Source organism: Cariama cristata, unplaced genomic scaffold, assembly GCF_000690535.1.
Source record: "Cariama cristata isolate BGI_N322 unplaced genomic scaffold, ASM69053v1 scaffold7310, whole genome shotgun sequence".
NCBI lineage: Eukaryota > Metazoa > Chordata > Aves > Cariamiformes > Cariamidae > Cariama > Cariama cristata.
Window position 1 is genome coordinate 769 of NW_009596311.1, and position 27,878 is coordinate 28,646.

At 35.7% G+C, this 27,878-nt stretch overlaps 1 protein-coding gene across 1 annotated transcript; it reads left to right on the forward strand.

Annotated features, from left to right (window-relative positions):
- Window positions 1-249: 249 nt before the first annotated feature.
- On the forward strand, window positions 250-27,878 carry NHLRC2 (NHL repeat containing 2; the record flags this gene model as incomplete). Its single annotated transcript, XM_009705378.1, has 10 exons — window positions 250-402; window positions 7,701-8,156; window positions 10,547-10,668; window positions 12,417-12,546; window positions 22,479-22,578; window positions 23,044-23,275; window positions 23,730-23,852; window positions 24,604-24,813; window positions 25,904-26,129; window positions 27,613-27,878. Coding segments are annotated over 10 exons (2,018 nt in total), but the record flags the coding sequence as incomplete, so codon positions are not given.

Here is a 27,878-nt window from a genome sequence, read left to right on the forward strand (position 1 = left end):
ACTTTCAGTATTACATTAAATCTTGTTAATAATGTTTCTTTACTAATTATGGACAATTGTGGAATATAAGGATGAGTTGGATAAATTCAAGATTTTTGGTTTGCTTTTCTGCCTGTATACAAAGGGACATTGAACTTTTTTTTTTTTTTAAGTGAAATGTATGTTGTGTGGTGGTGTGCAAATTAGGTGTCGGTGTCTGCCTTTCCCCACCCTTCTCCTAACTGGCTATCACTGTTCTCTGAATTCCAGATCTACAATGGTTAAACACTGAAGGTCCTATTTCTCTTTACAAAGACCTTTGTGGAAAAGTTGTGGTGTTGGATTTCTTTACCTACTGCTGCATCAATTGCTTGCACCTGCTGCCTGATCTCCACGCGTTAGAGCACCAGTACTCTGATAAAGGTAAAAGTCCTTTGGCTTGCTTGGAATAGAATTTCCTGGCAGTGTTGCAGGCGGAGTAGCTGAGTCATTTTGTTGCTGGTTACTAAACAGCTGGCAAAATTTCAGGGGTGCCTAAAAATGTCTTCTAATCTTCTAAGTAGCCTAAAAAAGGTGACTGTGTATACTCCAATCGCATTTTTAAGTGGGGTTAAATAAGGTATCTGTTGTGTCTGTATAATTAAAGAAACAGGATATGTGCTTAAAGCCCAAATCTGGTATCCTCATAAATAAGGCTATTGGCAAAAAGCTACGCAAGGATGTAAGATATGGGCTTAAAGTTAATATAAGTATGTAATCCTCTATACTTGACTTGGGAAACAACTCTGAGAATAATATAGTAAAAGTGGTACAGTGGATATAGTTAAGATTACTTATTTTTTCCATTCTAACTGAAATAACAAAATATGTAAGCTTGATTTAGAATTTTTTTGGTATTGACATCACATCATTACATACCATTAGTAGTCCTGTATTCTGAAGAGGGACTTAAGCTCTTTAAAGTCACATCTGAGATGAAATATCTCTGTCTGTCCGAGTGAATAAAAACGCAGGGTAATTACTCTTTAGAATGCAGTCTCTTGTCATCATCATGACTTGTCAGAGAGAAGCTGTGGTCTTACACAGAATGGATCAGCTTCTCACTTATCTTGGATATTTTAATAGACTGAATAGTGAGATGAAGAACAGTGTTACTTTCAGCCCTAAAAATACTGTATTAAATATAATATATATGTAGTAAATAACATTATCTTATAATGTTTAGGTCTCTGATTCTCCATTGGCATTTCTGATTATTTTTAATTTTGGCAGCATTTATTTTCATGTGTTACCTTCTTTCACTAGAAAAATAAATTACAATGTCTTTGAAATTTCAACTTCTTTAAGTAGTTCATTTATTTATGATCTTCTACCTTGGAAAGCTTAGCTGTTTGCTTTGGAGAATTTTGAGATCTGGTATACTGTTTCAGATATGAGGAACTTTAATAATGAAAAATAGTCATGGCATTTTTTGGGAGGGAGGCAGTTTTAAGTGGAAAGTGATTAGCAAATGATAAATGGACTGCTGTTGTTATCAGATGTGCTGGGAAGAAGGTCTAGATTGAGAATCCAGAAGATTACATTGATCATATAATGAATAATATCTTTAAATGATAAATATTTTGTAGTGTAGTATTATTATGTTAATATAGCTGTCTTATCCTTAATCTGTTTTTTGAGACCAAGCTGTTAAATCAGTTGATAACAAAATACTTATTTTAACAACCTCTCCCCACAAGCTTTCTCTTTAAAGTATTTGAACATCTCTATACTGGTGCAGAAGAGGCTGCAGCACTCTGAACTGAACTGGAGGTCCACTTGGAGACATACTTTTTTGTTTGGCTTGTATTAAACTTCCTGTCATAGAAGTTATTACTTGAGAAGAGTAGTTTGCTGATAGGTGATAAATTCTTTCTGTAATTGAGCTATCCTAATAAGTTCTTTTTGGATTTGAGCTATCCTCTTCCTATCGGAACCAGAGTGAGAAAAAAAATACTTGGGATGAAAGTGGAGGTAAAAGGAAAGAAGAGCAGGTGTGTGTAACATTAATCTTAAATTTAATCCATTAGGAAACAGAGGATAGCAGTTGGATTCAGGAAGAGATTAAGGTGCTTGATGGTTCAAACAAAAAGAAAAATACATTGTTTCTTTTTTCACTATAGATCTCCCTTTTGGTTGTTTTCTGCTGTTTTCACATTTTGATTGTCAGCCTTTTCAGGATTATTTAATCTTTCTTTGCTGTGCTAAGTGTGTAAATTTTAGCATTACCGTAATATGTATATATACCAAGGCAGTAAGGATTGTGGTTTTTTAAGCCATAGAAAAATACTTCAGTAGATGGTCTTATATCAATGTGCATCTTCTTCACAAAAAGCAAACATGGTTTACTAATCACTAGGAGAAAGAGGAGGGGAGAGTTGTTGACTTGAGAAACTTGAGAAGGATTAAAGTTGGAAGAATAAAACTAAAGTAGAAAGGATGTTGGCCATACCAGTGTTTTAGAATGTCTAGATATATTAATGCAGGTATATTGGTATTCAGCCTTATTCTGGAGTTTCATTCTATTTTAGTCTGCTCTTTTCTTTAGTTAATGGAAGTCCCTTCACTTTCGATTGGGTTAGTTCTGAAATCTTGTGATTGCAAAAAAACTGATTTTGGTGCAAAAGATGAGCAACACGTTTTCTTTTGACAGCAGCGAGTCAGATTAAATATATAATGAAACTGCAGCCTTACTAAACTTTAGATTTGCAAACAGAGCATTTATTTACACACTTTATGTATGCATTTACTATGCTATAGAAGTCACAGAGGGTGCTGACCTAGCAGACAATATTAGTCAGAATGAAAACAAGCATCTTACTCTGACAAAGCATCTATCTCGTAATATATTTGGATCTTTAATCTGTTGTTTGAATATTTGAAGGAATGTTGCGTATATTTTTCTACATAACTAAGAACAAACCTCAATATTGATAGAATGTCTTTTTTTGATTGTACATTGTGTACGTACATTTTTGATACTCATTACTTTTTTTTTAAGTGGTTCAAATACCCTCTTTCGTGGACTGTGTTGAAACTTTAGCAGTGTGATCATCAGACATGAGAAATCTGAACACAAGAAACTGTAGCTTTAGGGTGATCCTAAACCATTATATATATCATTGTACATATGCACATATTTCCGTTGTATGGAACTTCAGGAGATCTGTTTCAAAATGAAGACTACTTTCCATAGGATTAAATGTTGCCTAGCATCTTTATCTGATATGTTCTCGCTGATATCTTCAGTGGTGCTATTTCTGTGTTTCAAGTGGCAATCAGAAAGTTATTTTAAACTCCAGTGCATATTCAGTTCATGTTATCAGCAGTCCAGAAATGACTTCTATAAGAGGGAGTACTTTTTAATACTTCGAAATAGCTTGGCATAAGTCCAGTGTTGTGCTTTATTATAATCCTTCAAATAAAGTGTTTTAAATGGTGTGCATATTCTTTTATCTCAGCATAGCATCCATCAGTTTCCACAAGAGTTTTATTCATGACAGGATGTTATAACTTACTTGTGCTGTTCAGAAGTTCAGTATAGAATTGTCTTTCTAGCTTTAGTGATATTTTTGAAGGACAAATAGAAGTGCTGCTGCTGATCCTATTACAGTTAAAATATTTGATCTGCTCTTTGAAGTTCAGCAGTTGATAATACTACAGTTTCAGCTGTCTGATATTGCAACATGCTGTGCCTATAGGATTGATAAAGACTGTGTTAGTTGTATCAGTTGTAGTAATTTTTTTAATTCTGTATCTGTGAAATTGTTATATTCAACTAAGTCTTTTATTGTGCAGCACTTTACCCTTTCCTGTTGTCACATTGAAGACGATGTTCTTCTCCATTCACTGTTCTATGGTTGAGGAGAGGGCTGAAAAATAGTTTTCCATTTCTCTGTAACTGAATAAAAAGCCAACTTGAGATTAAATTTGGTTTTTTAGAAGGAAGCAAACTTGGGTAAGCTCAAATAATACAACTATTTAAGACCTGAAATGATTGCCTTTCTTACATTTCTACCTCAAAACCAGAGGTGACAGTAGAATGAAGATGTCCAGCTAGCCAGATTGTACCTCTGGCATAAAGATCGGAGGAAAACATAAAAGTAAATACTACATTCCATTCCAAACCATGTCTTTGGATGCAGTTGTTTACAGTTGTTTCTTTTTGGGACCTCGTTCAGGCCCTTTCTGATTAGAGAGCTGGTTTTACTGTTGTTGCAACGGCAAACTCCACTGACTGTAACTCCAGGACTTTTGGAGGACTGTTTTACTAAAGCATTTGATTTTCACATATTTACTTGAAGATTTACAAATAATGAAGCCCTTTAATGGATTAGGTGCCAAATACCAGTAATCATCCAATATATAAATTTCCAGTTTAAAATTAATTGTTATGTGACACATAATGGTTGATGCTAAATGAAATAAAATGTCTAAGATAGGTGAGTTATTGTGGAAAAAAGTACACTTCTTGTGGATTAAAAATTAAAATGCTAGAATGCTAAATAAATGAAATTATTTTCTTTGTTAAGGAGAAAGGTGCATTATGCAAGCTGCAACAAGTTGTTTTGTCTGTGGCTTGCTTTCTCAGAGCTAATTCTGGATTTTGATAACTGCAATTGCAACGGGAGGAGTGAAGAGAAAAACTGGGAGAAAGGGCTACTGTTCTAGCAACTATGAGAATCTAGAAAATAAGAAATAAATTTGTTAGCAGGATGATTGAAAATATTTAGGTTATGTTCTGATTAGATTTGTGATAATCAAGTCTTTTCCTGTTGTAACAAATTGTTATATTTGAAGGAGAAAAAAATTGCCTTCTAGAAATTCAGTATAGAATCATAGAATCATTATGGTTGGAAGAGACCTCAAAGATCATCATGTCCAACTGTATACCTGATGCCACCATGCCCGCTAAACCATGTCTTGAAGCGCCACATCTAAATGTTTTTTGAACACCTCCAGGGATGGTGACTCCACCACCTCCCTGGGGAGCCCATTCCAATGCTTAACAACTCTAACAGTGAAGAAGTTCTTTCTAATGTCGAACCTGAACCTCCCCTGGCGCAACTTGAGACCGTTTCCTCTTGTCCTATCGCTAGTTACCAGGGAGAAGAGACCAACCCCTGCCTCGCTACAACCTCCTTTCAGGTAGTTGTAGAGGGCGATCAGGTCTCCCCTCAGCCTTCTCTTCTCCAGACTAAACAACCCCAGCTCCCTCAGCCACTCCTTGTAAGACTTTTTCTCCAGGCCCTTTACCAGCTTTGTCACTCTTCTCTGGACACACTCCATCAGTTCTGTGTCCTTGTCCAATGTTCCTGCTAAACAGCTCATACTCTCAAATCTTCTTAAAACTTTGCTGAGAAAACATTTATTTAAAAAATTGTCTTTTCCAGATGAGCACTTTACCCAGAGGAGCTTTTCCTCCTTTTTCAGGAGGGCCATTTCCATTGGCTGTTTAAGATAAAGCATAACAATATTAGAGTAAGCACCAAATAACAGAACTTGCTTACTTAGAGATTCACATTGCACATCTGCCTTTAGCCTTTATAACTAAATTGTATCCTGCTTATCTAAATTTAGTAACTGTTCAACCAAACCTATTTTGTCTATAGTAGCACAATACAACATTTTTGATTGCAGTATTTGTACAAGCACAAATTACTCTGATTTAAGAACCTTATTAAGTTCTTCAAGGATCTACACTCATCGTATTTCACAGTATAAGCATCATCAGAATTGGATTAGATTGGATAATGGCTGTTCTTCCTCTATGCCACTGTGTACAGACCCCAAGTCTTCTTTGCTTTTTTGTGTTACTTCTATTACCGAAAAAATACAGTACTATAAGGAATCCACCTATAGACATTGGTGACTGTGGGAAGGAAGGAAACATCACAGATATTTGAATGCTACTGATGAAAGGGTTTATAAATGCTAAATGTTTTTGTAGACCTGACTGGGAAAAAAAAAAGTAAGTACTTTTTTTGTTGTCAAAATAATTTCTAATACTGCGCTAGAATTAACTCAGGTTGGGTCACCTCTAAGGATATTTTTCTTTCCCATTTAATTTCACTCCTCTCCTCAAAATAACCCAAAAGATCACATGAAAATTTAAAACTTTTACTTGGACAAAGAAGTAGAGAGATCCCAATTGTTATTTGTGGTTACAAAATGCTTGCACTGTCCAGAAACAGGAGTGATTTTTTTAATAAGTAGTAAGGTTAATGTCTAAGGATTTCCATTAGATTAACAGTTCTGGTTTAAAATTATAGTATTGCAGCTTTCTACAACTGCATGGTAAATGTTGTTTTCTTCCTTACTTATGTTAGAATCGTCAAGTTACTTTGACTAGAACAAGATTATGCTTATGGCTAATAGTATTCTTTAAGTACAAAGCAAGACGAGGTATGGTATTGATGTCATGCACAGTTTACTTCATTTGATGGAGATGATGCTAGTAAAACATGATTTAAAACCCTGAAAAAGGATGTAGTGCTTCTTTTTGTTTCCTCCACACTTTGTTTTTTTTGCTCCTAGAAAAGCAGCTTGACTGAAGGAAGGCTCTTCATTCTTTTTCTGTTGGGCAGGAAAGGGGAGTGGAAAATTTGGGGTTGCTTACATAATTGTCTACCTGGGGTGGAAGTAGATTTATTTCTTATCACAAGGGAAAAGCAACTGAAGTCTGAGCCATAGATTTTTATTTCTGTGTTTGAATTTTGTAAAACTAAGAAAAAAGGCAAAAAATTGAAGGAAGCTCATAATTGTGTGCTTTTGATCAATTTTAGGATTGTTACTGTGTATGCAGTGTATATAAGCACAATTATGTTACTTTATGCTTATGCAACACCTTCATACTAGGATTTCAAGTGCAGTTATCCCTACTATGGGAAAATGTAAACTCTTCGTTGTCATTATTAACCAAATAAAGAAACTAAGGTAAACATTCTAAGGGGAGGGGCAAAAATCAATGATTTAATCCTCTTATCCACCTTTTTTTTTTCCTTTTTTTTCCCACCTTTTTTTTTTTTAAGGAAAAGGGTTCAAGCTTGCCTGGTTTGTAACAAGTGCTATTTGTCATTTTGTCATAGTTGTCAGTGCTGCCATTTTTATTTGAAATATAGAATACTGTATTGATTTCAGAAGCCTACACATTTATTTTTTTACTGTTTATCTAGGGTTAGATATGCCAAGGTAAGTCTGGACTTCCAGAGTTCAGTGTTACATTTGTGATTCCTAGTTAACTGTGGAAAATAATTCCTTTTCTAAAACACATAGTTATGCTTAGGGATCGAAAGACAAGGGGTATCATAAACATCTGGAAAAAAACAAAGTATCAGTTGAACTGCTGCAACTTACCCATAATTATTTTGAAAGTACTTTCTGTCTTAGTATGTAAAGGTTCAGGAGCGGGGAACAATTTATGACGTATTAAATGTCAACCAGCTGGGGAAGTAATGGTCCTAAAGTTCAGTAATTTTACCGAAATGTTATTTCTGAGTTTCAGTATTTTGTATACATAGCTATCTGTATTCCGACTGAGATGTAATTGCTTTTTGTTTGTTCAAATCCTCTTATTCTGAAAAGCAGTCAGTCACGTAGTGAGATAACTGTGCTTCATTTTTACTTTTTTTTTAATTCAGATACAAATATGTTTCAGTGCATGACTTTATTTTTCCTTTCAGATGGTCTTGTTATTGTTGGTGTCCACTCAGCGAAATTCCCAAATGAAAAAGTTCTGGATAGCATTAAAAGTGCTGTTCTGAGGTACAATATTGTCCACCCCGTAGTAAATGATGCAGATGCAACGCTGTGGCATGAACTGGAAGTGTCCTGCTGGCCAACTCTGGTCATTCTCGGGCCTCGTGGAAATATGCTGTTTTCACTTGTTGGAGAGGGACACAGAGAGAAGTTGTTTTTATTTACTTCTATAACACTGAAATTCTACAAGGAGAGAGGGCAAATCAAAGATAACAACATTGGCATAAAGCTATACAGAGACTCCCTCCCACCTTCTCCGCTGCTGTTTCCTGGCAAAGTGACCGTAGATAATTCAGGAGAAAGGCTGGTAATAGCAGACACTGGACATCATAGGATTTTGGTTACTCGAAAAAATGGACAAATTCTACACACTATTGGAGGTAAGGGTATATAAGTTTGTTATAGTCATTTTAGTTTAGGAATAGAGTATGTTTGCTAAGCCTACTAGGCTGATTCTTTTCTTAGAGGACCTAGCAGTTTATAAACATTGATAGAATTTTTTTTTCTAGTAAAATCACTTTTACTGGATATGGAGGGATATAGTACCGTCAGTGGGAGACTGTTAATGCAATTGGTTGAGACGTCTAATTTTTTTTCTTTGTTCAGTTGACTGAAGTTTGTATTTTCATGTGATGTCAAATATGAATTATAAAAAATACATTTTGTATTCTTCTGAAAGAGTTGCAAACGGGTTTAGATTTAAGTGACATACATCCACATCCAGCAGCAACGTAGGGAGGCAGTAATGCCTCCCTTTCCAATAGAAGAAATGGATGTTGAATTGTGGTGGTGGTGGTGTGTGGGGAGGTTTTTTGGGTTTGGGGGTTTTTTTTGTTTGGGTTTTGGTTTTGTTTTTTTTTTAATGAAGAACATTGCTGTATTGGATCCCCTTCTGGTTTTTAGAGGAGGGGAGAATTATTAAGAACAGTGGCATTGCACTAGTGCATAGGCACCTGAAAGTGAAGTTGCCTTAGTATATATGAAAAGGCCTGTGTTCTCACCAAAACTGGGGTGTAACATATAAACAAGTTCTGAAAACAGTGAAAGTTAAGTATTTTAAATTTATTTACATTTGTTAGAAAGTTTATGTTTAGTAACATTTCAGCTTAAAAAAACTAATCTCTTTGGCTATTTTTTTTATTTTAATTACTGGCTGCTTTACAGTGGAAATCCAAAAAATTTGCACACTCTTTGTATGCCTTACTCTTTCATAAATTAAACATTCAGACTTGTTAGTTTTTTTAGTCTATTACAGTGGTCAAAGTTAGATCTCAGTGCACCAGGTACATAGCTGTTAGGACAGTCCGTCTATGAGCAACCATAAGAGGCAGGTTTAGGAAGAGGTAGAATCCTTAAATCATTGAAAACAATGATTCATTTATGTCTTGGAATCAGGACCTGTGTGCTGATGTGTCCTGTATTATTTAGTCTGGTATTGACTAATGCCTGTCCCATGGCAGGATCCTACAAACCACCTAAAATTGCTAGTGGCACTGCTGTTTAAAGACAGGTAGAAAATCTCTTGCTATTTGAAGTAACAGTGCGTTGGATAGACAGACTAATTATCCAAGTTACCCTGATAAAGGTGTTAGTCTTAATACCCTTCTCCTATGGGAAGTAAAAACAGGTTTTCTTATGACAAAAGTGAGAGAATTTGGTTTCTGTTTGAGATGTGAGGTAAAGCCTCTGCCAACAAGCTACCCTTTACTGTTCTGGGATAGTCATTAAAGAGCAATTCAGAGGGAAGTGTCCTAACCTCTGAACGGGTACCCCTCCTTCCTCTGGCACTCTGTGCTATTCCCTTCCTTGGGTATGTGCGCCCTGACGCTTACAGGTGGAACTACTGGAATCTGACACACCAGCACCTCCGTCCTTTGTATCTTTTAAGGTCTAAATTGTCTTCTGACAGTAGGTTGTAAAAGTTTGTGTGTTTCAGTGACTCAGTTAAATGATTCAGTGGGCAGAAAATAATGTCATGAAGTTGATAATACAGTAATAAATGTGGGCATGCACAGAGGTTGAAATTACTATGTCTACATGATAAATCATGATGCACACATAACTCATATCTAAATGTCTTCTGCTGACACATACTGCTAATGCACTTTAAATGTTACTCCCTTTGAAATACGATGCTTACCTTCATACTGTTATATTCAGGTCATGTTCCTTTCTATTTCTTGATTGTTCTGTGCAGAAAACTGTCGCTCTATCATTCTCACTGTTCTTTTGTGTAATTAGTTCCATGTCATCTTTTCCCTGATTATTATTATTAATGAGAAAATGCTGCTAATCAAATACTAATTTCATTTGTGATTACACCAAAATCTAAACCACTCAAATGGAGTTGAGTTTTGGAAATGAAAGTTTTTCCTACTGGCTTACTTTGATGTAATCGGGAATAAAAAAAGATGCAGTTTTTTATTTCTATCTTCCATTGTTGCTATTGTGCTTTAGTGCAAGGGAATGGGAACAATTTAGACCCCTATTTAGTATTCTCTTTGGAAGATGAGCTTATAGAAGCAGAGAACTTGTGGAGAATGAGTTCAAAACTTAATAGCCCCAGGCTATTGTAATTACATGGCACAGTGACTAAAATGAGACTACACAAAATATGAATAATATAAACTATACAAGGTGCTGTGAAAGCATCTCTTAGAAGATGTAATTCTCTTACAGGTTTAAATGTATGCACTTTATTTTTAAGTTTGTGGGGTTTGTTTTTTTTTTTTCTAAAATTACTTTTGAATTTGCTTTGTTTCATTTATAGGTCCAAACAGTGGAAGGAGAGATGGAAGCTTTTCAGAGGCAGCTTTCAACTCACCACAAGGGATCGCTATAAAAAATAATGTTATTTACGTAGCTGATACAGAAAATCACCTAATTAGAAAGGTACATTTTCCGTAAGGAAATTCAAAATTTAATCTCTTTTACCTTATTCTACTTACACAGGTGAAAAATTACATCAAATTAATTACTCTCCGAATACCCTCAACATCAGGAAGGAAATTTGGCCCAATATCTTATAAATAAATGCTGTGTGCAATTTGTTTTTTAAAGGGCTACATATACTTTTGTCCTTCCTTTCAAATGAAGATGAAATGTGCTACTCATTCTAGCATAACTGATTTTTTAATTTTTTTTTCCTACTGACTCTTACTTTCCTGTTATGAGAAACATCTATTCTTAGTACTGGAAGTGAAAATTGTTTTTGTTTCACTTCCAGTAGTATCAGATTCTAATCAAAAGTTATTGTACTACTGTGGTTCAGTGAATATCTAAATTTCTGTTAGCTATCTGGGTCTCTGAAGTACAGGTAACTGCTTTAGTATCAGAATTGTCTACATGTGGATTTTTTTTGATTAAACGCCTGCAGGGTTTTAGCATGTCGGAATGTTATTCTTTATATATATTGTCATTGGATCTTGTATTTAGTTAGGTCAAATTTAGAATATTCAGAAGTTAAGTTTGTTGAAGCAATATAGTATTACCTTATTATTAAAATTATTTTATGCATCTCAGAAGGTCTTGTACTCAGATCCTCACCGGTGTATCTCATTTGTGATCAGAGGAGGTACATCCTCAATCAATTTGGGGTGCCTTTGTACTGTTAAGTAGATTCATTCTGTGTTTCACTTCAAAGCACTAGTCCACAAACTCCCTGCACTGTATTCATTGTAGTTGACTACCAGGTTTTATTCTGGAAAGGACCAAGGGTCCCTGTTAGTAAAGAAGCATTGTTACTAAAAATGAGTAGTTTGCTCCAGGGTTCTTATCTTACCACTGTAGCCTGGTGGCCACAGGAAATGAGGTGTTGCAGGTAGCAAAGACAGCACAGAAACATCTGAAGATCTGGATCATACTGCTTCAGCATTTTTCATTATAATTAGCTGTTCCCATTCACCTAAATATGCCATGAGAGTATCCAAGAATTAAAGTAATACAACAGCTACAGGACATGCTTTCAAATGTTTGTGGACAACATGGCCCTTCCAAAAAGAGTGCATTTCCTGCTACAAAAGTTAGAAGATTATATGTGTGAAAGACTCCCCTTTTACATGATCATCACGATAAATTCATGAGATATATTGGAAGTCACTTAGAAAATAAACAAAAGGGGAAGGAAAAAATAAAGGGATTTAGGTTGCAGAAATGAGATTAAAACATTTTTCACTCTAGGGCAGGAAATAAACTGCAAAAATAATTTGCTTTGTACAGATTATTTTATATAGAGATGGGAGATACTGTACAATATCTGAATTTTTATGTCATATTCCTATAGAAGTTTAAAATAAAACATCCACATGCATTGTCTATCTGAATAATTCTCTAGAAAATTTTGATGCTTGCTTCTACAACTGCAGAGCAAACCTTGTCAGAGCAATGTTAATTTTTGTTGCATGTGGAAGAGAATTCCTGGCACGTGGTTTTCCTGCACTGCTTCCCCTTTCACGCCCCCATCAGCAAGCATTGTGGTAAAATTAATTATTTTCCTACTTAAACAAATACCTGAAATTTGTTAGGATTTGGTTTTTATTTGTCAGCAAAAATGCTCTGGTTTTGACACCTAGCTCATATTATCTGTAACTTCAGTCAAGTTAATTTTGTACATTCAGTGGCTATACTTTTGCTTCTTGCAGGTTGACCTGGAATTAGAGATGGTGACCACTGTGGCAGGCATTGGGATACAAGGTGTTGATAAGGAAGGTGGAGCAAATGGAGAAGAACAGCCTATCAGCTCTCCATGGGATGTGGTCTTCGGAAATTCAAGTATTGTATCAGTTGAGCTTTTAACATCTCATATTTACACATGCATGACTGTTTGCTAAATGTTTTGCTGTTTTGGTAATAATCTGAGATACGAAAAAGTGAAGATTTACTTTACAACTGAGTCTAAAAAACAGTGGTTTTATTTGCAAGTGATAACTGCAGTTCTGCTTTGAATCCTGAGAAAGTGTGAACTGTTACTTGATGGAAGAAAAATTCTTTTGTAGCAAGTTATATAGTTACTGGGTCCAAATACGGAAGGAGATTGTGATTGCTTTTGTTAGGCCAGTGCTTTATGCCAGGATCACTTAAGAAGCAGCTACATTTTACAGGAAGTTAGCATTGTCTAGAAGTTCCTTTCCTTGACTATATAGACATGTCTGACCATTTGTAAATATTTGAGTTTAGGAAATAAAAATAATTTTAGTTGGAGACCTCTGTTTATTCCTGTTTAAGTGACATAAAATCATTAGACTCAAGATCATGATAGAGTCAATCAGGTAGGAGAGGAATACCTCAGAAAAAACCTTGCAAGCATCAGGAGGTAAAAATTAAATCTTTGCATAATAGGATGCAAGAATCAGATTCTGAGGATTTAAGTAGGTTTCTTTCCTGATTCACTTAACACACACCTGAGCCTGACATCGTGTAACTGCCATGTTTTCAACTGTTATTAACTGTGAGTTGATACTTTATTTTCTCATGTTTCCATTTCAATATAATTTTGAAGTTGCAGATGCCAGTTTCTTAACAATGAGAGAACAATGCTTTAATGTGGCATAAACCCCTTAGGTCTGTATTTCAGGCTTAAAGATTGACTTCCAATATTAGGATTTCTTGAATCTGCAGAGGAATGGGGTGGGGAAGTAGCATACTTTAAGTCTAATATCTTTAAATTAGAGGTGCTTTGCAAGATTAGTAAATTAGAACATTTACTGACCTGGAAGCATTTGTTATAATATTGGGTCGGTTATGGAGGAGGAGAACATGCTCAAATTAAGTTTAAGGGAACATGACAACCTTATCTAGTTGGAGATCATAGAATCATTATGGTTGGAAGAGACCTCAAAGATCATCAAGTCCAACCGTATACCTGATGCTCACTGCAGGGGGGTTGGACTGGATGACCTCTGAAGGTCCCTTTCAGCCCAAATGATTCTATGATTCTGTGATTCTGTGAAGCTAGTTCAGAAATTCTGATTTTGTAGAGGTGTTCTGGTACAGAATCACAGAATGGTCGGGTTTGGAAGGGACCTCTGGAGATCACCTAGTCCAGCCCCCCTACCAAAGCAGGTTCACCTACAGCAAGTTGCACAGGAACACGTCCAGGCGGGTTTTGAATATCTCCAGAGAAGGAGACTCCACAGCCAATCTGGGCAGCCTGTCCCAGTGCTCTGCCACTCTCAAAGTATGAAAGTTCTCATAATCAGATGGAACTTCCTGTGTTTCAGTTTGTGCCCGTTGCCCTTTAACCTGTACAAATACATTGTCAGTATAGACAGTATACCACCAGCAACCTTGGCTACTTAAATAAGCAACTGGCATTAGTTTTTAGATTTAATACTTGCATCTTCTACACGCACATACAAAAAAAAAAAAAAAAGAAGACTTTGTCAATGACCCTTACAATCTGTGTTAAGCATGTGGAATCCTACTTGCAAGAGAAAAGAGGAGTCCCTGAAAGAGAATCTCATCGGATGTGGGTTGCTATTAATGAAGGCATGAGATTTGCTGAATTTTATCCAATCCGATTTTCCTTTTGTGAACCAGTAGTCTGTTGTGTGACTAGATGGTATAGTTTTCAAGGTATCTTGAACTAGCAAGCTGATCTCTGTGGGATGTTACTACAGAGCTGTTTCGCAGATCTGCAAAAGAGTAGACTTGTAATTCATCAGCACTTCAGAAACTTAAGCTGTTTAACAGAACTGTTCAAAATATCCTATAATTTTACTTTTCATTTTTGTGATGCTTTCTTCTACTTCTGCTAGTAGTTGAATATCTATTGATATTTTTTATTTTTGAGAGTTCTGCTTGTTAAATGTTAATTGATATGACTGTTTATCAACATGAACATAGTAATAACTGAATTAGTCACCTGTAGAGGATTAGTCATCTGCACAGTTCAACACTGACTGCTGAATTTTTATAAGCATTTACATAAAAATCAGATCTTCTGGATGAACTCTGTTCATACCAGTATACATTTTTTCATATTCAGTTAGAACCTACCAGTCAGTTGTCTATTTAGATCTCTAAAGTGTAATATAACCTGTCAGTTAAGAAGAGATTAAATCAATTTAAATTCCTTCTTTGAGAGGGTAATAGGCCAAATAGATTAAACGAGAGGAGGGAGGGAGGAGGAAGATGTGTTTTAGTTTCTTTTTAAGATTTTTTTAATATGATTTTGTGTGAGTAAAGTGAGCTAGGAAAAATGTAAATTGCTGTAATAGCTATGTAAAAATCTTTAGAAAGCTATAACCAGAGAGAGTTGTCAAAACAGAGGGTTACATTGAGTAGAATGCTAACAGGAGTCTGTCCCAGAGCATGAGGAAGCAGGACTGTGTCTTGTAGTCTGCAGTGCATTTGTCTTACAGTGTAGATACTGTCATGAGCTGCAGTGACTTCTTTGTTTGTTGCCAGACATCATCATAGTTTGTCAACACTGCAGCAGAGTTTGTCAAAGTTGTATTGTTACTGCAGTAGCAGTTGCAATAGCTTGAGCCTTCTGTTGCTATCCAATATATCATAGAATGCATTTGTTATTCAGTAAATGCATGGGAAGCACAGTTTTGTAGGAAATCTTCACTGTCGTGAGCAGAGACCCAGCCTTCTGTTGTTGATTCTCGGTGTGCTCTCCTACACGTAGATACTCTGTTGTCAGTATATTAAAACTGGTATGCTAGTGTCTATTTGTGCATTTGGATAGATGAAGTAATTGATGAGAGTTTCAAAAAATTACTTTTCTTTGTATCCACATAGTAGTGCCCATTTTTTATGTATGCTTATATGTATCTCTCTGCAAGTTGCGGGAGGTAATGTACACTTCAACAACTTAGGTTCATTATTACAAAATTCATAAGTTTTACTTTTGTGATAACTGGCATGACGTATGGGAAATAACATCATACTTTCCCATTTTCCTTAGATCTGTGTAGCTTAAACTGCGTACGAGGCATTTTTTCTTTTCAGAAGGTAGATTTATGGATTTTATAGTTTTTAAACAAGTGATGCTTGTGTGAGTTTCTTTTCAGTGTCCAAAGCCACGCTATCTAGAACATGAAAGGAAAGAAAAAAAGAAGTTTAAATCTTTAAACTGTTTATGTACTACACTAGATAGTATTGACGAGCTCATACTGACCTTTTGCAAAGTCTCAAAAGGGAAGGGTTACCTCTTAAGGGAAATTTTTTTTTCTGTACAATTTATGTTTCTTGAGATTATTGCTACATAGTGTATGTTGAATATATAGGATATATGGATATATATAGTATAGGTTGGATATTAGGAAGAACTTCTTCACTGTAAGAGTCGTTAGGCATTGGAACGGGCTCCCCAGAGAGATGGTGGACTCACCATCCGTGGAGGTGTTCAAAAAAAGTTTAGATGTGGCGCTTCGAGACATGGTATAATGGGTTTAGCAGGCATGGTGGCATTGGGTATATGGTTGGACTTGGTGATCTTTGAGGTCTCTTCCAACCTCTATGATTCTATGTATTGATCAATTAAAAGACTTCATTGTTTGCATTTTAAAATTTTAACAGTTTGTTGTGAAATTAAAAATACTGATAAAAAAGTCTATGACGGCATAGATAATTTAATGTTCAGAACAGATACTACTAAGTAGCTTGCTTTTAGGCATCCTCATAGAATTTCCATGAGATAATAGGCTTTTGTCTCTGCATTCTATATAGATGCAGAAGTCTGAGGCAAAGAGATTAAGTGACTGAAATACCACTTAAAAGAAAGTTGGCACAGATGTCTCTAAGGTAGGGAAGTTAATGGAGACAAAACACATTCAGGCAGACAGTATTCTTCCTTATCATTTTTTTATTTCTTTAGTTGTGGCCACTGAGCTTGTGTTTTACCCTCCCCCTTTAAAATTCTTGAATGAATTTTAGGGATTAAATTCTGGCTTCATTGAAGTTGGTGCTGAAATTTGCATTGACATGGATTGTGCAGGAAGTACAGGGGGAGGGCCAGCAGCTTAAAAATATGTTATAAAATTACTGTGTGCTTTTTAAGCTTTCTCTGTTGTCCCCTTCTATTTTTATTCAGTGGGTGTTGAAAGCAAGTGATACTTAAATGCACAGTTGATCTGAGTGTGAAATGTTTTTGATAGCTGCATTCTTGCTGGAAGGAACAGGACAATGACCTGTGCTTGGTGACATAACTATGTGTTTCGCATTCCAAAATCTGGTCTTAAATTGCATGATTGTAATTTATTTATAGAAACTCCCAAGTACAGTATTGACCATACTTTCAGTAAACTAGTTGGAAATATTTATGTCAATTTAGGGTTTACATAGATATTATTTAAATGAAAGTACAGTACCTTATCATACTGGTACAATTTTATAGCCCTTAAAAGGCAAAAGTATGTAAGATTTTTTTTCTCTTGGTGTTTCTGCTAGAGGGTTATTTAGTACCGCTGCATTCCAGAGGAAACACTTTTTTCTGAATTACTCATGGTGATTCTTCCCTAATTTTACATAAAAATAAAGCAATAATGAGCAATAAGCAATTAGCATTCCTGGGTGAGCTCAGACCATATATGAACTGTTTATGTCTGAACTGCCTTTATCTTGAAAGTATGCTTTCTACGTGTTGCTCTCCTTTGTCCTTCTAGTCTGGTCGCATTCTGGCATTGGGGCTCTAGCCTTCACTGTCCTGTGAAAAGAATTTTCCTTGGTAATAGCTGAAAATAAAAGAGCTGCTTTTGTGATCATCAGGGATTAAGTAGGAATCGTTTTTCTGGACAACTCAAAATTTGAATTACTCTGAACGTATGTTGCATATGTAATATGACTGCATGTTGTAGCAATGTAGATTTACTTGGAATGCAAAAGGCTGCCTCATCTCTGTAGCAGTTTCCTATGCAAAGTACAAACTCAAAGATACTTCATTCAGCTTTGGGCGGCATCTGCCCTCGTATAAGTTCAGTTCCACAGAAAAGCACGTTAGAGACATTGTTGACGCAAAACAGCATTGTCTGTCTTCTCTTCTTGAACTAGATCCTAAATTTACTTGTAGATGGTAATTATTTTTTATTTAGAATATTTGAAATTTCAAAGAAAAAGTAACTCCTTCATTAAAGACAGGGCTGAAGTAAAGTGGAAGACTTGTTATAGGGTTTTATTCCTGTGTAAAAACTGTTTAAGAAGGAAGAGTCCTTTGAGAAACATGACGTTAAGAAGTTACAGTGAAGGACTGCAGTGAAGCAGGACGTTAACCAGTCATGCTTTGGGAAGACTTCTGAAGTACACTATTTTCTTCTGTCTGTTGTCTGAGTGAGTCAACCAGCTTCATACTGTTGGCACAATTAGAGAGACGGACAAATAGATTTAGCTGAAGTTTTCACATGTTCTAACATAATTTATATACAGGTTCTATCACCCCTAAGCAGCTTTCATTCCACTCTTCCGTAACTGGGTTTTTTTTTTTTTTTTTTTTTCTTTAAGCATTTGAGAGAAAATTGAGGAGGGATAAAGTTTCAGAACTAGTAGCTTTTTGTGAGATCAGAGCAACTGACTTTTATCTCTACAGGAACACAGTTAAAGTGTTGACTGAATGCTCTTACTGTGTATTCTAAGCCAAAACTAAGAGATTAAGGAGTTTGTGGTATTGCTGCATATTAATAGCAACAAAAGTTATTAATATTTCACTTTCACTGTAGAAATAGGTCAAGAAATTAGATATTTATGTTATTTAGTATAAACATGCCTTTGATAGAAACATACAAAGAGACTAAAGTCTAAACATAAGGATGTAATGGGAGTTGTGACTGAATATCCAAGAGTAATCCCACACAATTTAGTCTGACAGACTACTTTTCTAGTAAGTTGGACTTCTTTACATCTTGACAAAATGGATGATGATGATGAGTGCATTCTGCAGTAAAAAGAAGCATTTGGAGTAGCAGTTACCTTCTTAACAGATATCATACTTAGTAGCATTTTGAAGTCCATGACTTGAAACTGCCCTGTATAAAAAATTATAGTATTTGTACCTGGAATGATGATTTCTCATTCTCTTTGGTCCACAGTCTGTAGTCTTGTTCTATGAATTAAATGTATGCGCATGATAAAGAAGTTAAAACTACAAATCAAATTTCTAAACACTAGTTCAGGTATCAGGTACTGATTTTAATGCAAAATTCCAGATGCAAAGCTGCTGAAAATAAACATCCTTGACAAGTCTTACAGCAACTTTGTCAGGCCTGCTGGGGTCAGAACGAGACACAGTTTTTAAATGTTCTCATTTGATGCTGAAAGTGCTTTTGAATATGGAATGTGCATGTTGGGGGTCAGGGGAAGTGCTGGGAAGTGTTGTGGTGCTGAAGTGCTCTCAAGTGTATGCGTTTGCTGTGCTTAAATAGGAGTGAATAAAATGCATAACCAGATTTAGCTTTTTTTGTAGTTACAGTGAAGTATCCCAACACTACATAGTCTAAATTAGTTCTTTCATGTTAACAAATGCTATCACTTCTACTTTGGATTTTTTTTGAAGTATTTACTGCCATTACAGTCAAGAAGGCCTGAGTTAGAAAACTTGGGAAAGAAACAGAAAATTCTTAATTATAGTCACCATTTTAGCTACCTATTATCTGCTATTGTATGACATCCTCTTAGTATCTGTGTCCAAGGATTTCCCTTGATGAGAGGGCAGGTATATTAACTAAGGAGGAAAATTCCAGAAGCATTTTGTTTCATAAAGGGTTATGCTGTTTGCATGATGCAATACTATCTGAAAGAGTGCCAGGTAGCACAGGAAAAAAAGAAGAAAATTAATTTTTACTCCTCTGAAAAGGATGATGTGTGCTTGTAACAGTCTTATGGTGCTTAAGCATTCCTTTGAGGTTTTGTGATCTCTGTCTCACTGAAGAGCAGCAATGGTTCTCTAGTTGTTCTGTCAGTCAGATTTTGATTTAATTTGCTAAACTTCCGCTGACTTAAGTGAAGATAAGACTTGCATTCACGTGTGCCCATAGGCAGGGTGCCTGTCTTTAAACCAGAGGGCATATTGTATAGCCCTTTCTGCCTCTTGTGTTTTTGCAAAGGATGAGTGTACCAACAGACATCTTCTTTGTTATTTTTTTTTTAAAGAAAAAATTAGTGGGCAAGAATAATATTTTCAAACTTCAGTCTATTTAGAAAATGTCAGTGGTGCCAGCCACAAAATGTAGCTTTGATTCCCAGGCTTTTATTTCCCAGACTGGAAGTAACCATGTGGTCCCCAGACAGGGAACCTGGAAGTGTGGGTAGCCCTGGGAGTGAAATCTCTTCAAACAGATACTGATGTTGACTGGTACGAAATAAAGTCTTTTCTGTGCATTCAGATTGACTCACAGTTAATGGTCAGCAGTATTACTGAACTGTTTAAAGTTGAGCACGTGTACAAACAGGAGTCTGAATTGTTAAGACACGAATATATAGCAGAGGCAGATTCAGGAACTGAATCATCATGTAATAACTGAAGCATCGTATAATATGAAATGCCAGTGCATTCAGAGCTCTAGTTCATTATTAGTGCATCTTTATAACGTAAGTATATCACATTTGCAAGCCATGCTTTGCTTTGCTACAGGCAGCACTATAGATAAGAAAGCACATACCCTAATAAGGAGAAACTACACTGGTTTTTTAAAGCCACTCAAGATAGGTTGGAATGTGGTGCTTAATTGAATAAATGTAAAAGAATTGCTTTGTTCTTTTATGTTGTTTTATAATAAATTCTTTAAAAATAAATTCTTTCCATTCAAGGATGATAAGGAGTTATGATAATGATGACGTTACCATAATTTTAGCATGCTAGTTCTCTCTGGTCGCCTTCTCGTGCAAGAATAGTACAAGGATGACAATGGTGACATGTCCTCAAACTGTTCCATCCTGAAAGAAAAGGTTTTTCTGTCTTTTGTTTCAGAATGTAAAACATTAAACTCCGTAGTGTCAGAACCACTGTGTGATAAAATACCTTAGCGGTGCAACTATAAGTATTGTTTTTACTTTACCGGTTTTGTATAAGTTTTTTAATTAAAGTTTTGACATATTTTCCACAATTCAGTATGCTTATGCTATTTCCATGCTTGCATCCATCCTTTTTGTTCTAATTACCATCCAGTAGAAAATATTTAAGTTGCGTTAAAATTTATGATGGTTATGGAGCTCTTACTTATTTTTCCTGTCGTCTTCTGTAGTTGAAGAAAGGATCTTCTCTCTATTGATCTTACATATTCAGTAAAATTTGAAATTAATATTGATACTTTTTTCCTGTGTCTCATATTTGATAAACCTTTCAGTGTGCAGTATTAGAGTAAGAAATCTTTTCAAATTTTCAATATATAGCTGTCACAAGGGAGTTCTCCATGGGTGGAATTAGCGAACTGGATAGATGAATGGAACAGATTTTTCTAAAGTGCTCAGTTCAAGTGTTACTCCTTCATTTCTTTGGTGGATGAAATGAATATTCAATAATTAACAAAGCACTTTTTGAGATCCCTCAGAATGAACTGTACAGCATAACAAGATAAAAAGCTCACTTTCTGAATTGACCAGTGATTTCAACATCATTCATTCTGGGGTAGTCAGAACAGTAGCATCTGAAAAGTGCAAGATACGCATCGTGGAAACATAAAATCCTGAAATTAAACATGTACTATACAGGAAGTAGTGACATTATTTCATAGGCCATTTTCTCAACTTATATCTCTTAGAAACAAGCTCTAATCAAAGGTGTTTCATAGAGGGGTTTTGTTTTGTTTTGTTTTTTATTGGGGTGTTTTTGGCATTGTCAGTACTGTGGTAACATATCTGGTGACTCATTAAACGTGTGTTTTCCAACTCCTTTTGAAAATCTTTCTGCTCAGCAAAAAACTTTTCAGGTGCTTTGGAAGTTTGGCTTCTATTCTTGGAGCTCTAGTTTGCGTAAAAATATGGAGCCACGTGGAAGCACAGGAGAGAATCAGCAAGGGTCCTTTGATCACAGTCTTGGAAACTTGTATCTTAATCCAAGAAACACAAAAGGCTGAAGATAAACTGTGTTAAAATCATACCAGGACTACTATGAAGAGGGCTCACAGTATAAGGAAATTGATTCTGGAGATGGATGCTTTTTTTCCCCATCTTGCAGTGTGTAATGTGGGAAAGGTTTGGGATTAGAAGAGAAACAGCAGGATCTCAGTCAGGGGAATGGTGGTAATTTCACTTTAGGGAGACTGATTTGGCCTAACTTCTCAGGTTTAAAATGCTTGCAAGCATTGTACATATAATTGCTTTCATTTTGAAACTCCAAAATAGGGGGTTGGGGAGGAGGTATCCATTAGATTGTTTGCAGGAACAGCCAAGAGATGTGTAAAGTTTTATAAGTTCATTCATGTGAATAAAAAGTTTCTGTGAGCAATTTGAAGGTATTTTTATGTTGAGTGGCTAATAGTAATTGAAGTATTGCCTTTATCAGATAGGGATATTTAAAAGCACAGTTTTTATACCCTTGGGAAGAGAACAGAAGAATAATAGGAGAGTTTTTGGTAAATGAAAGACCTTCTCTTCCTCTCTTTCTCTTGCTCTGTTTTTTGGTCGGGTGTTTTTTTTCTTGCCCTCCATGGCAAAAGGTGAGCTGGAGTAGGGACAACAGCAGGGTTGGTTTATTGATTTCTTTGTTTTATAAAACATTCCCAAAGTGTTTTTTTTCCCATCTGTTTTTATACATCCATTTTTAAAAGTTTCAGGGAACCAGGAAGATGATGTTTTATGGATAGCAATGGCAGGCACTCATCAGGTATGGGCACTGATGTTGGAAGGTGGAAAACTACCAAAGGGAAGGTAAGCAACTGTAATAAGAGACATGTGAAATTGCTGTTTGTCTTGATAAACAGCTTTCAAACCCCAAAGAGAGAGATAATCAAATAAAAGTAAAAAAAATTTTCTCCACTGTATTTAACTTGAAACTTGCTGCTTTTGTTCAGATTTAAAAGGCATATGTTCTTTAAAGTCTGCCTGCTTTTTCCCCAGATCTGTTAGATAAAATGAAAGATGCTATAAAACTATCACTTGGTAAGGTACATTCGTATAATTGAATGTTACTTTTCATTGCATTTGCTGAATTATCTAGTGATGAATGATATACTAAGGTGAAATAAAAGTTAACACAAAGGCACTGAATAATTCCTTGTGCTACTGTACAGTTGGTTTTATAACTCACAAGTGCGTGTCCTGTAACTTCTATTTATGCATAATGTCTGAAGTATTTCAAAGTCATTCTTGAACTTGAGTACTGTTTTCCTTTAGTGATTTAAAGAAAGGAGTCTGCCTTCGATTTGCTGGGAGTGGAAACGAAGAGAACAGAAACAATGCATACCCGCATAAGGCAGGCTTTGCACAGCCTTCGGGTCTATCTCTGGCTTCTGAGGAACCATGGAACTGCCTTTTTGTAGTGGATAGCGAGAGCAGCACTGTGCGAACCATCTCTCTGAAAGACGGAGCAGTGAAGCACCTTGTAGGAGGAGAGAGAGATCCATTGGTAATCACTTCAAACTTCCCCACACTGCCCTACTAATATTCCTCAAGCCTGACCTGGAGGAACCGCTTTTGGGGTGAGAGGGTAAATCTGTTTCCATGGCCATCAATTTCTTAACTTCACTGCTTGGAATGTAAATGTGTGCCAGTTGTGATGCTCAGGTTGTAGTGCAGATTGTTGCTTCTCAGATAACAAATTACTTCACTTATTTTTAAAATAGACAACGTGATTCAGCATTGCGTGGTCGTTGGAGCCACCTGGATTCATATTGATAACTTAAATGTGAGAGTTTCCATTTCCGTGGTTAACATCCACACTTCCCAGTTTTCAGTATCCTTGTTTTGAAGTTGTCTTGACTTTTTTTTCTTTTAAATCAGTGAATTTCCATTTAATTACAATCATTTAAATTCATGTCAACATTGACTAATCAAATATATTTAATAAAATACTTTTTCAGAATTTGTTTGCCTTTGGTGATGTGGATGGAGCAGGCATAAATGCAAAGCTGCAGCATCCCTTAGGAGTAACATGGGACAAGAAAAGAAAACTTCTCTATGTGGCAGATTCCTATAATCATAAGGTAAACATGGAGTAGCTTGTTATATACAGGCTTTGCAAGCCTTACTATTACGAAGGATTGTTTTAGGAACATACAAAGATTGTGCTTGGTTCTGTTAAGCTGAGGAAACAAATGATACGAGTTCCTTTGTGGGTTCTTTTTCTTTTCTTCCTTCCCTTATGGGTCCTTCTCTTTACCATTGTTTTGCTGTCACATGCTGCTGTGTTGATATGATGGTCCTTTGGGGAAGGTGGATTTAAAGTGCCAAATTACAGTTCAGACTAAAGACCTTTTCCTTGTGTCTTCCCAAAGATGCTGAAATAGAGCAAAAGAGCTAGGAGTGCTTGGTCAGGAGTACTGCAGGTTCAATAAAACTGGGAGAAAAAGAGGACTTGCTTTTCCCTTAAAAAAGCCACTCAAGTTTTGAGAAGTATTGTGGATTGCCTCCGTGGAACTCTGAGATAAGAGAGATTGTTTTGCTGATTGTTCTTATGTGATGTTGTATAAGCTTTCATGTCTAGAAGGTGGTTAACTACATTGATTAAAGGCATTGAAAGAAAAGTAATTTGTTTTAATTTGAAGACTAAAGTATGTAACACTAAATGCTTATTGAAATTTATATGGCAAATGAAATCTTGTTTCAGATATTGTGTAAAACATTATAAACTTTTTTGCTGTTACTTTAAGGAAAAAAAACTCATCTAGATATTAGATAGATGATTAGATAGAGATTAGATAGATTATCTAGATATTGTGTCTTTTTTTGTCTTAGATTAAAGTTGTAGATCCCAAGATGAAGAACTGTGCTACCCTGGCAGGCACAGGAGAAGCAAGCAATGTTATTGGTTCCAGCTTTACACAGTCAACTTTTAATGAACCAGGAGGTTTGTGTGTTGAAGAAAGTGGCCGCTTGATGTATGTTGCTGACACAAATAATCATCAAATTAAAGTGCTGGATTTGGAAACAAAAATTCTTTCCATGGCAAGTAATACTTATTAAACAGGCTGATAGTGGTGTTTCTTGATATAAATTACTATTACAGACTTTGGCAAGTGGTACAAAAATCATAAGTTTTTGGGTACAGTAGCTATATTCACAGAATGTGTTGTGATGATCTGGCAAATAAACATTGCCTGTTAGTACAGTTGTTGAAAGCCTTAGTGTTTGGAAGGCAACTTTTGCATGAAAACGGAAAGTGATGATCCTCTAGAAAAGAATACAGAAACATGAGTTATTAAAAAATCTAGCCCAGTTTTTCAGTATGAAGAGCATTTCATAAGCACTTTCTAACAAGTGGAAGTTGAAATCGATTACCAAGTCCTGTAATTAAGCTGTAAGAGGTGACTTAAAGTGTGGATACGTAGTGGGTTTCCAAGTTGTCAAATCAAAACCACTGTCATAATTGAGCACTGCTGTATTTGCATATAAACATGAAGGCAAAACAAATTCATGCTCCTGTCTGTCTTACAATGGCAGTATGTCTTAATGTTTTCATATATATGTACACACATATATGTATGACATAATGGTCCAATTGTCTTCTTGTATGTTTCTTGCATTTAATAGCACACGGTCTTAATGTGTGTTTAAATTTTCATACCATATAAGATGTTGGTGGCTTTTCTGGGAAGTTACCCTTTACTGTGCAGTCTGCATGGTTAAAATCTTGGATGTTTTTATCAAAGCATGTGGTTTACCACCAGATTAGAAGAAAATACCTACAAATTTTATTTAAAGTAAAAATACAGTGCTACTGTTAAAAATTTAAATTAAAGGATACTCTAAGTAGTGAATACTCCAAAGTAGTCGTGGATTTTATGATTTTAATAGTAAATATTATTTGGATTAATCAGTTTTATCTTTTTCATTTTAAAAAATAATTTTGTCTCTCCCTTTTTATTTGTCATTGTAGTATTGTTGCATTCTGTCAGAAAGTTTTAGTCCAATAGCTGTAGTATCATGTGTTAGTTTTCCTAGTCCACGTCAGCTTTGAAACTGTAATTGTATTGTGAAAGGCTATTTGCTTTCAGTACAAATAAACATAAACATTTTGTTTGATTTCTACTGGTAGTTGCCTATCCTGAATCCAGAAGCATGCGATGTTCCAGATAACCTGCCTGCGCAAAGAGAGAAAATAATGAGCCTTCCAAAACTGCCTAAATCTGCACCAAACATTCAGCTTCCTTCACTAACTGTAGCTCCTGGGCAGACGATTCAGTTTTTATTAAAGTTGACTCTTCCTCCGGATTCAAAACTGAATGAAGAAGCACCCAATTCCTGGTTTATCACAGCAGAAGGTAAAGTGCCTCTGTTTTATCAGTTAAACAGGAGTAGGTAAGAAACAAAGTGGGTTATATCATGACTTGCCTGCAATACAAGGGATCTCAGTCTGATGAATCAAAATGTTTCTCGCAGTGCTGTGTTCCCGTTTGACCTTGTGGTGCAATACATGTTATTTAGGGTTAATGCATTTAACAGCTGGAGTGCAAAGATTAAAAAAAAAAAAACAACCAAACAAAAACACCTAATAGGCTGCTTTTTACTTGAATTAATACATGCTGGATTTTTTTTTTTTTCCCCACACTTTCTCAGAACAAGCTGCCAGTGAGGGCTTGCAAAGATACTACTGATCCCCCCCTTAGGTGCTTGCCCTCTCCATTCTGTCTCTATGAACAGCTTATCCCAGCCCTACCATCTGTTTCTGGGAGAAAGCTCACCATGAAGCTGAAGCATATTCCTGAAAGAGATTCCTTTTTTTTTTATTATTTTGTCTCTTCCAGAAAGCATTCGAGGTACATTTATACCTCAGCGCTTTGAACCTACTTTGTTATAATTCATATTTGCATATTTCTGCTTTTAAAAAATACTGTACAGGTACTGCAATTTGTTTATATGGCTCCTGATTTTAAGTAGTTTCTCATCCCAGTTTGTGCTTTTGGAGTACAGATAGATTATTTTCAGGAGAGTCGGCCCACTTTTTGGCCTACAGAATCTCCAAATATTGTTGAAGTAAAGATACATGTGGTAGCTTCAGGGTTTAGTATAATTGGAGAATGTAAGCAACCTAAGCTCAATAACTCATTTCAAGCTCCTAAGTTCTAGAGCCAACTTTTAGGTATTTTCTGAAAAATGCCAAAAAGAGCACTTCATTCATCTCGCTTACAGTAAAATACAGAATACAATGCAGTGAGCTAGGTACGTATTATTGTCCAGTTCATTTTTCAGTTCACATACTCTTAAATATTTAAATAAATGTGAAACTCAAGTTCTGTTGTAACAGTCAGCCTGAACATTGTTAAATAGCAGCAACCCACTTGTAAAACCAACACTTCTGTTCGGAAATGCCATAATTTACCTGCAGTTTTATGCATTTATTAGTATTAGATTTCTGATAAAAATGTATAGCAGCCCATTAATTTAAGGAGTTTTGCTTGCGTATCTCAGAATAAATTTTAATATCCTCCTAAGTGTGTATAGGACAAATTGCAGATCCATTGCATTTGAATAAGATGTACTGTATATATACGTATGGTTCTGAAGCAAAGCTATGGATCTCTCCATCTTTAAATGACTCCTAAAGAAGCGTTTGTAAATTACTTTTCCTTTTTTTTTGTTTTTTTTTTTTTTTGTCGACAACTGGAAAAATCAGGAAGGAAATTTCCCCTAATGTGATGTATGGAAAGAAAGTTCATGTTGTCCTATAGGTAAAATTAGTGTTTTCTGTAGGTTTCAGACATGGTGTTAAATATCCTAATGATAAAATTTGTTCTTCTTTTACAGATAATACCTGGTTGCTTCAAGGACAGTGTCTGTCTGGAGAAATAAGGGATGTTTCCTGTCAAACTATCATTCCCTTTCAGTTACCCAGGAGCTGCCTGTCAGCTGAAGCTATTCTGGCTATCAAAGTGTGCCTCTACTATTGCAGCAAAGGTAGCAGTGCCTGTATGATGAAAGGAATCTCATTCAGTCAACCTTTACAGATAGCTAGTACAAACCAAGGCAGCTTGACTCAAGTTGAACTGATACACACATTTTTGACCAACTAA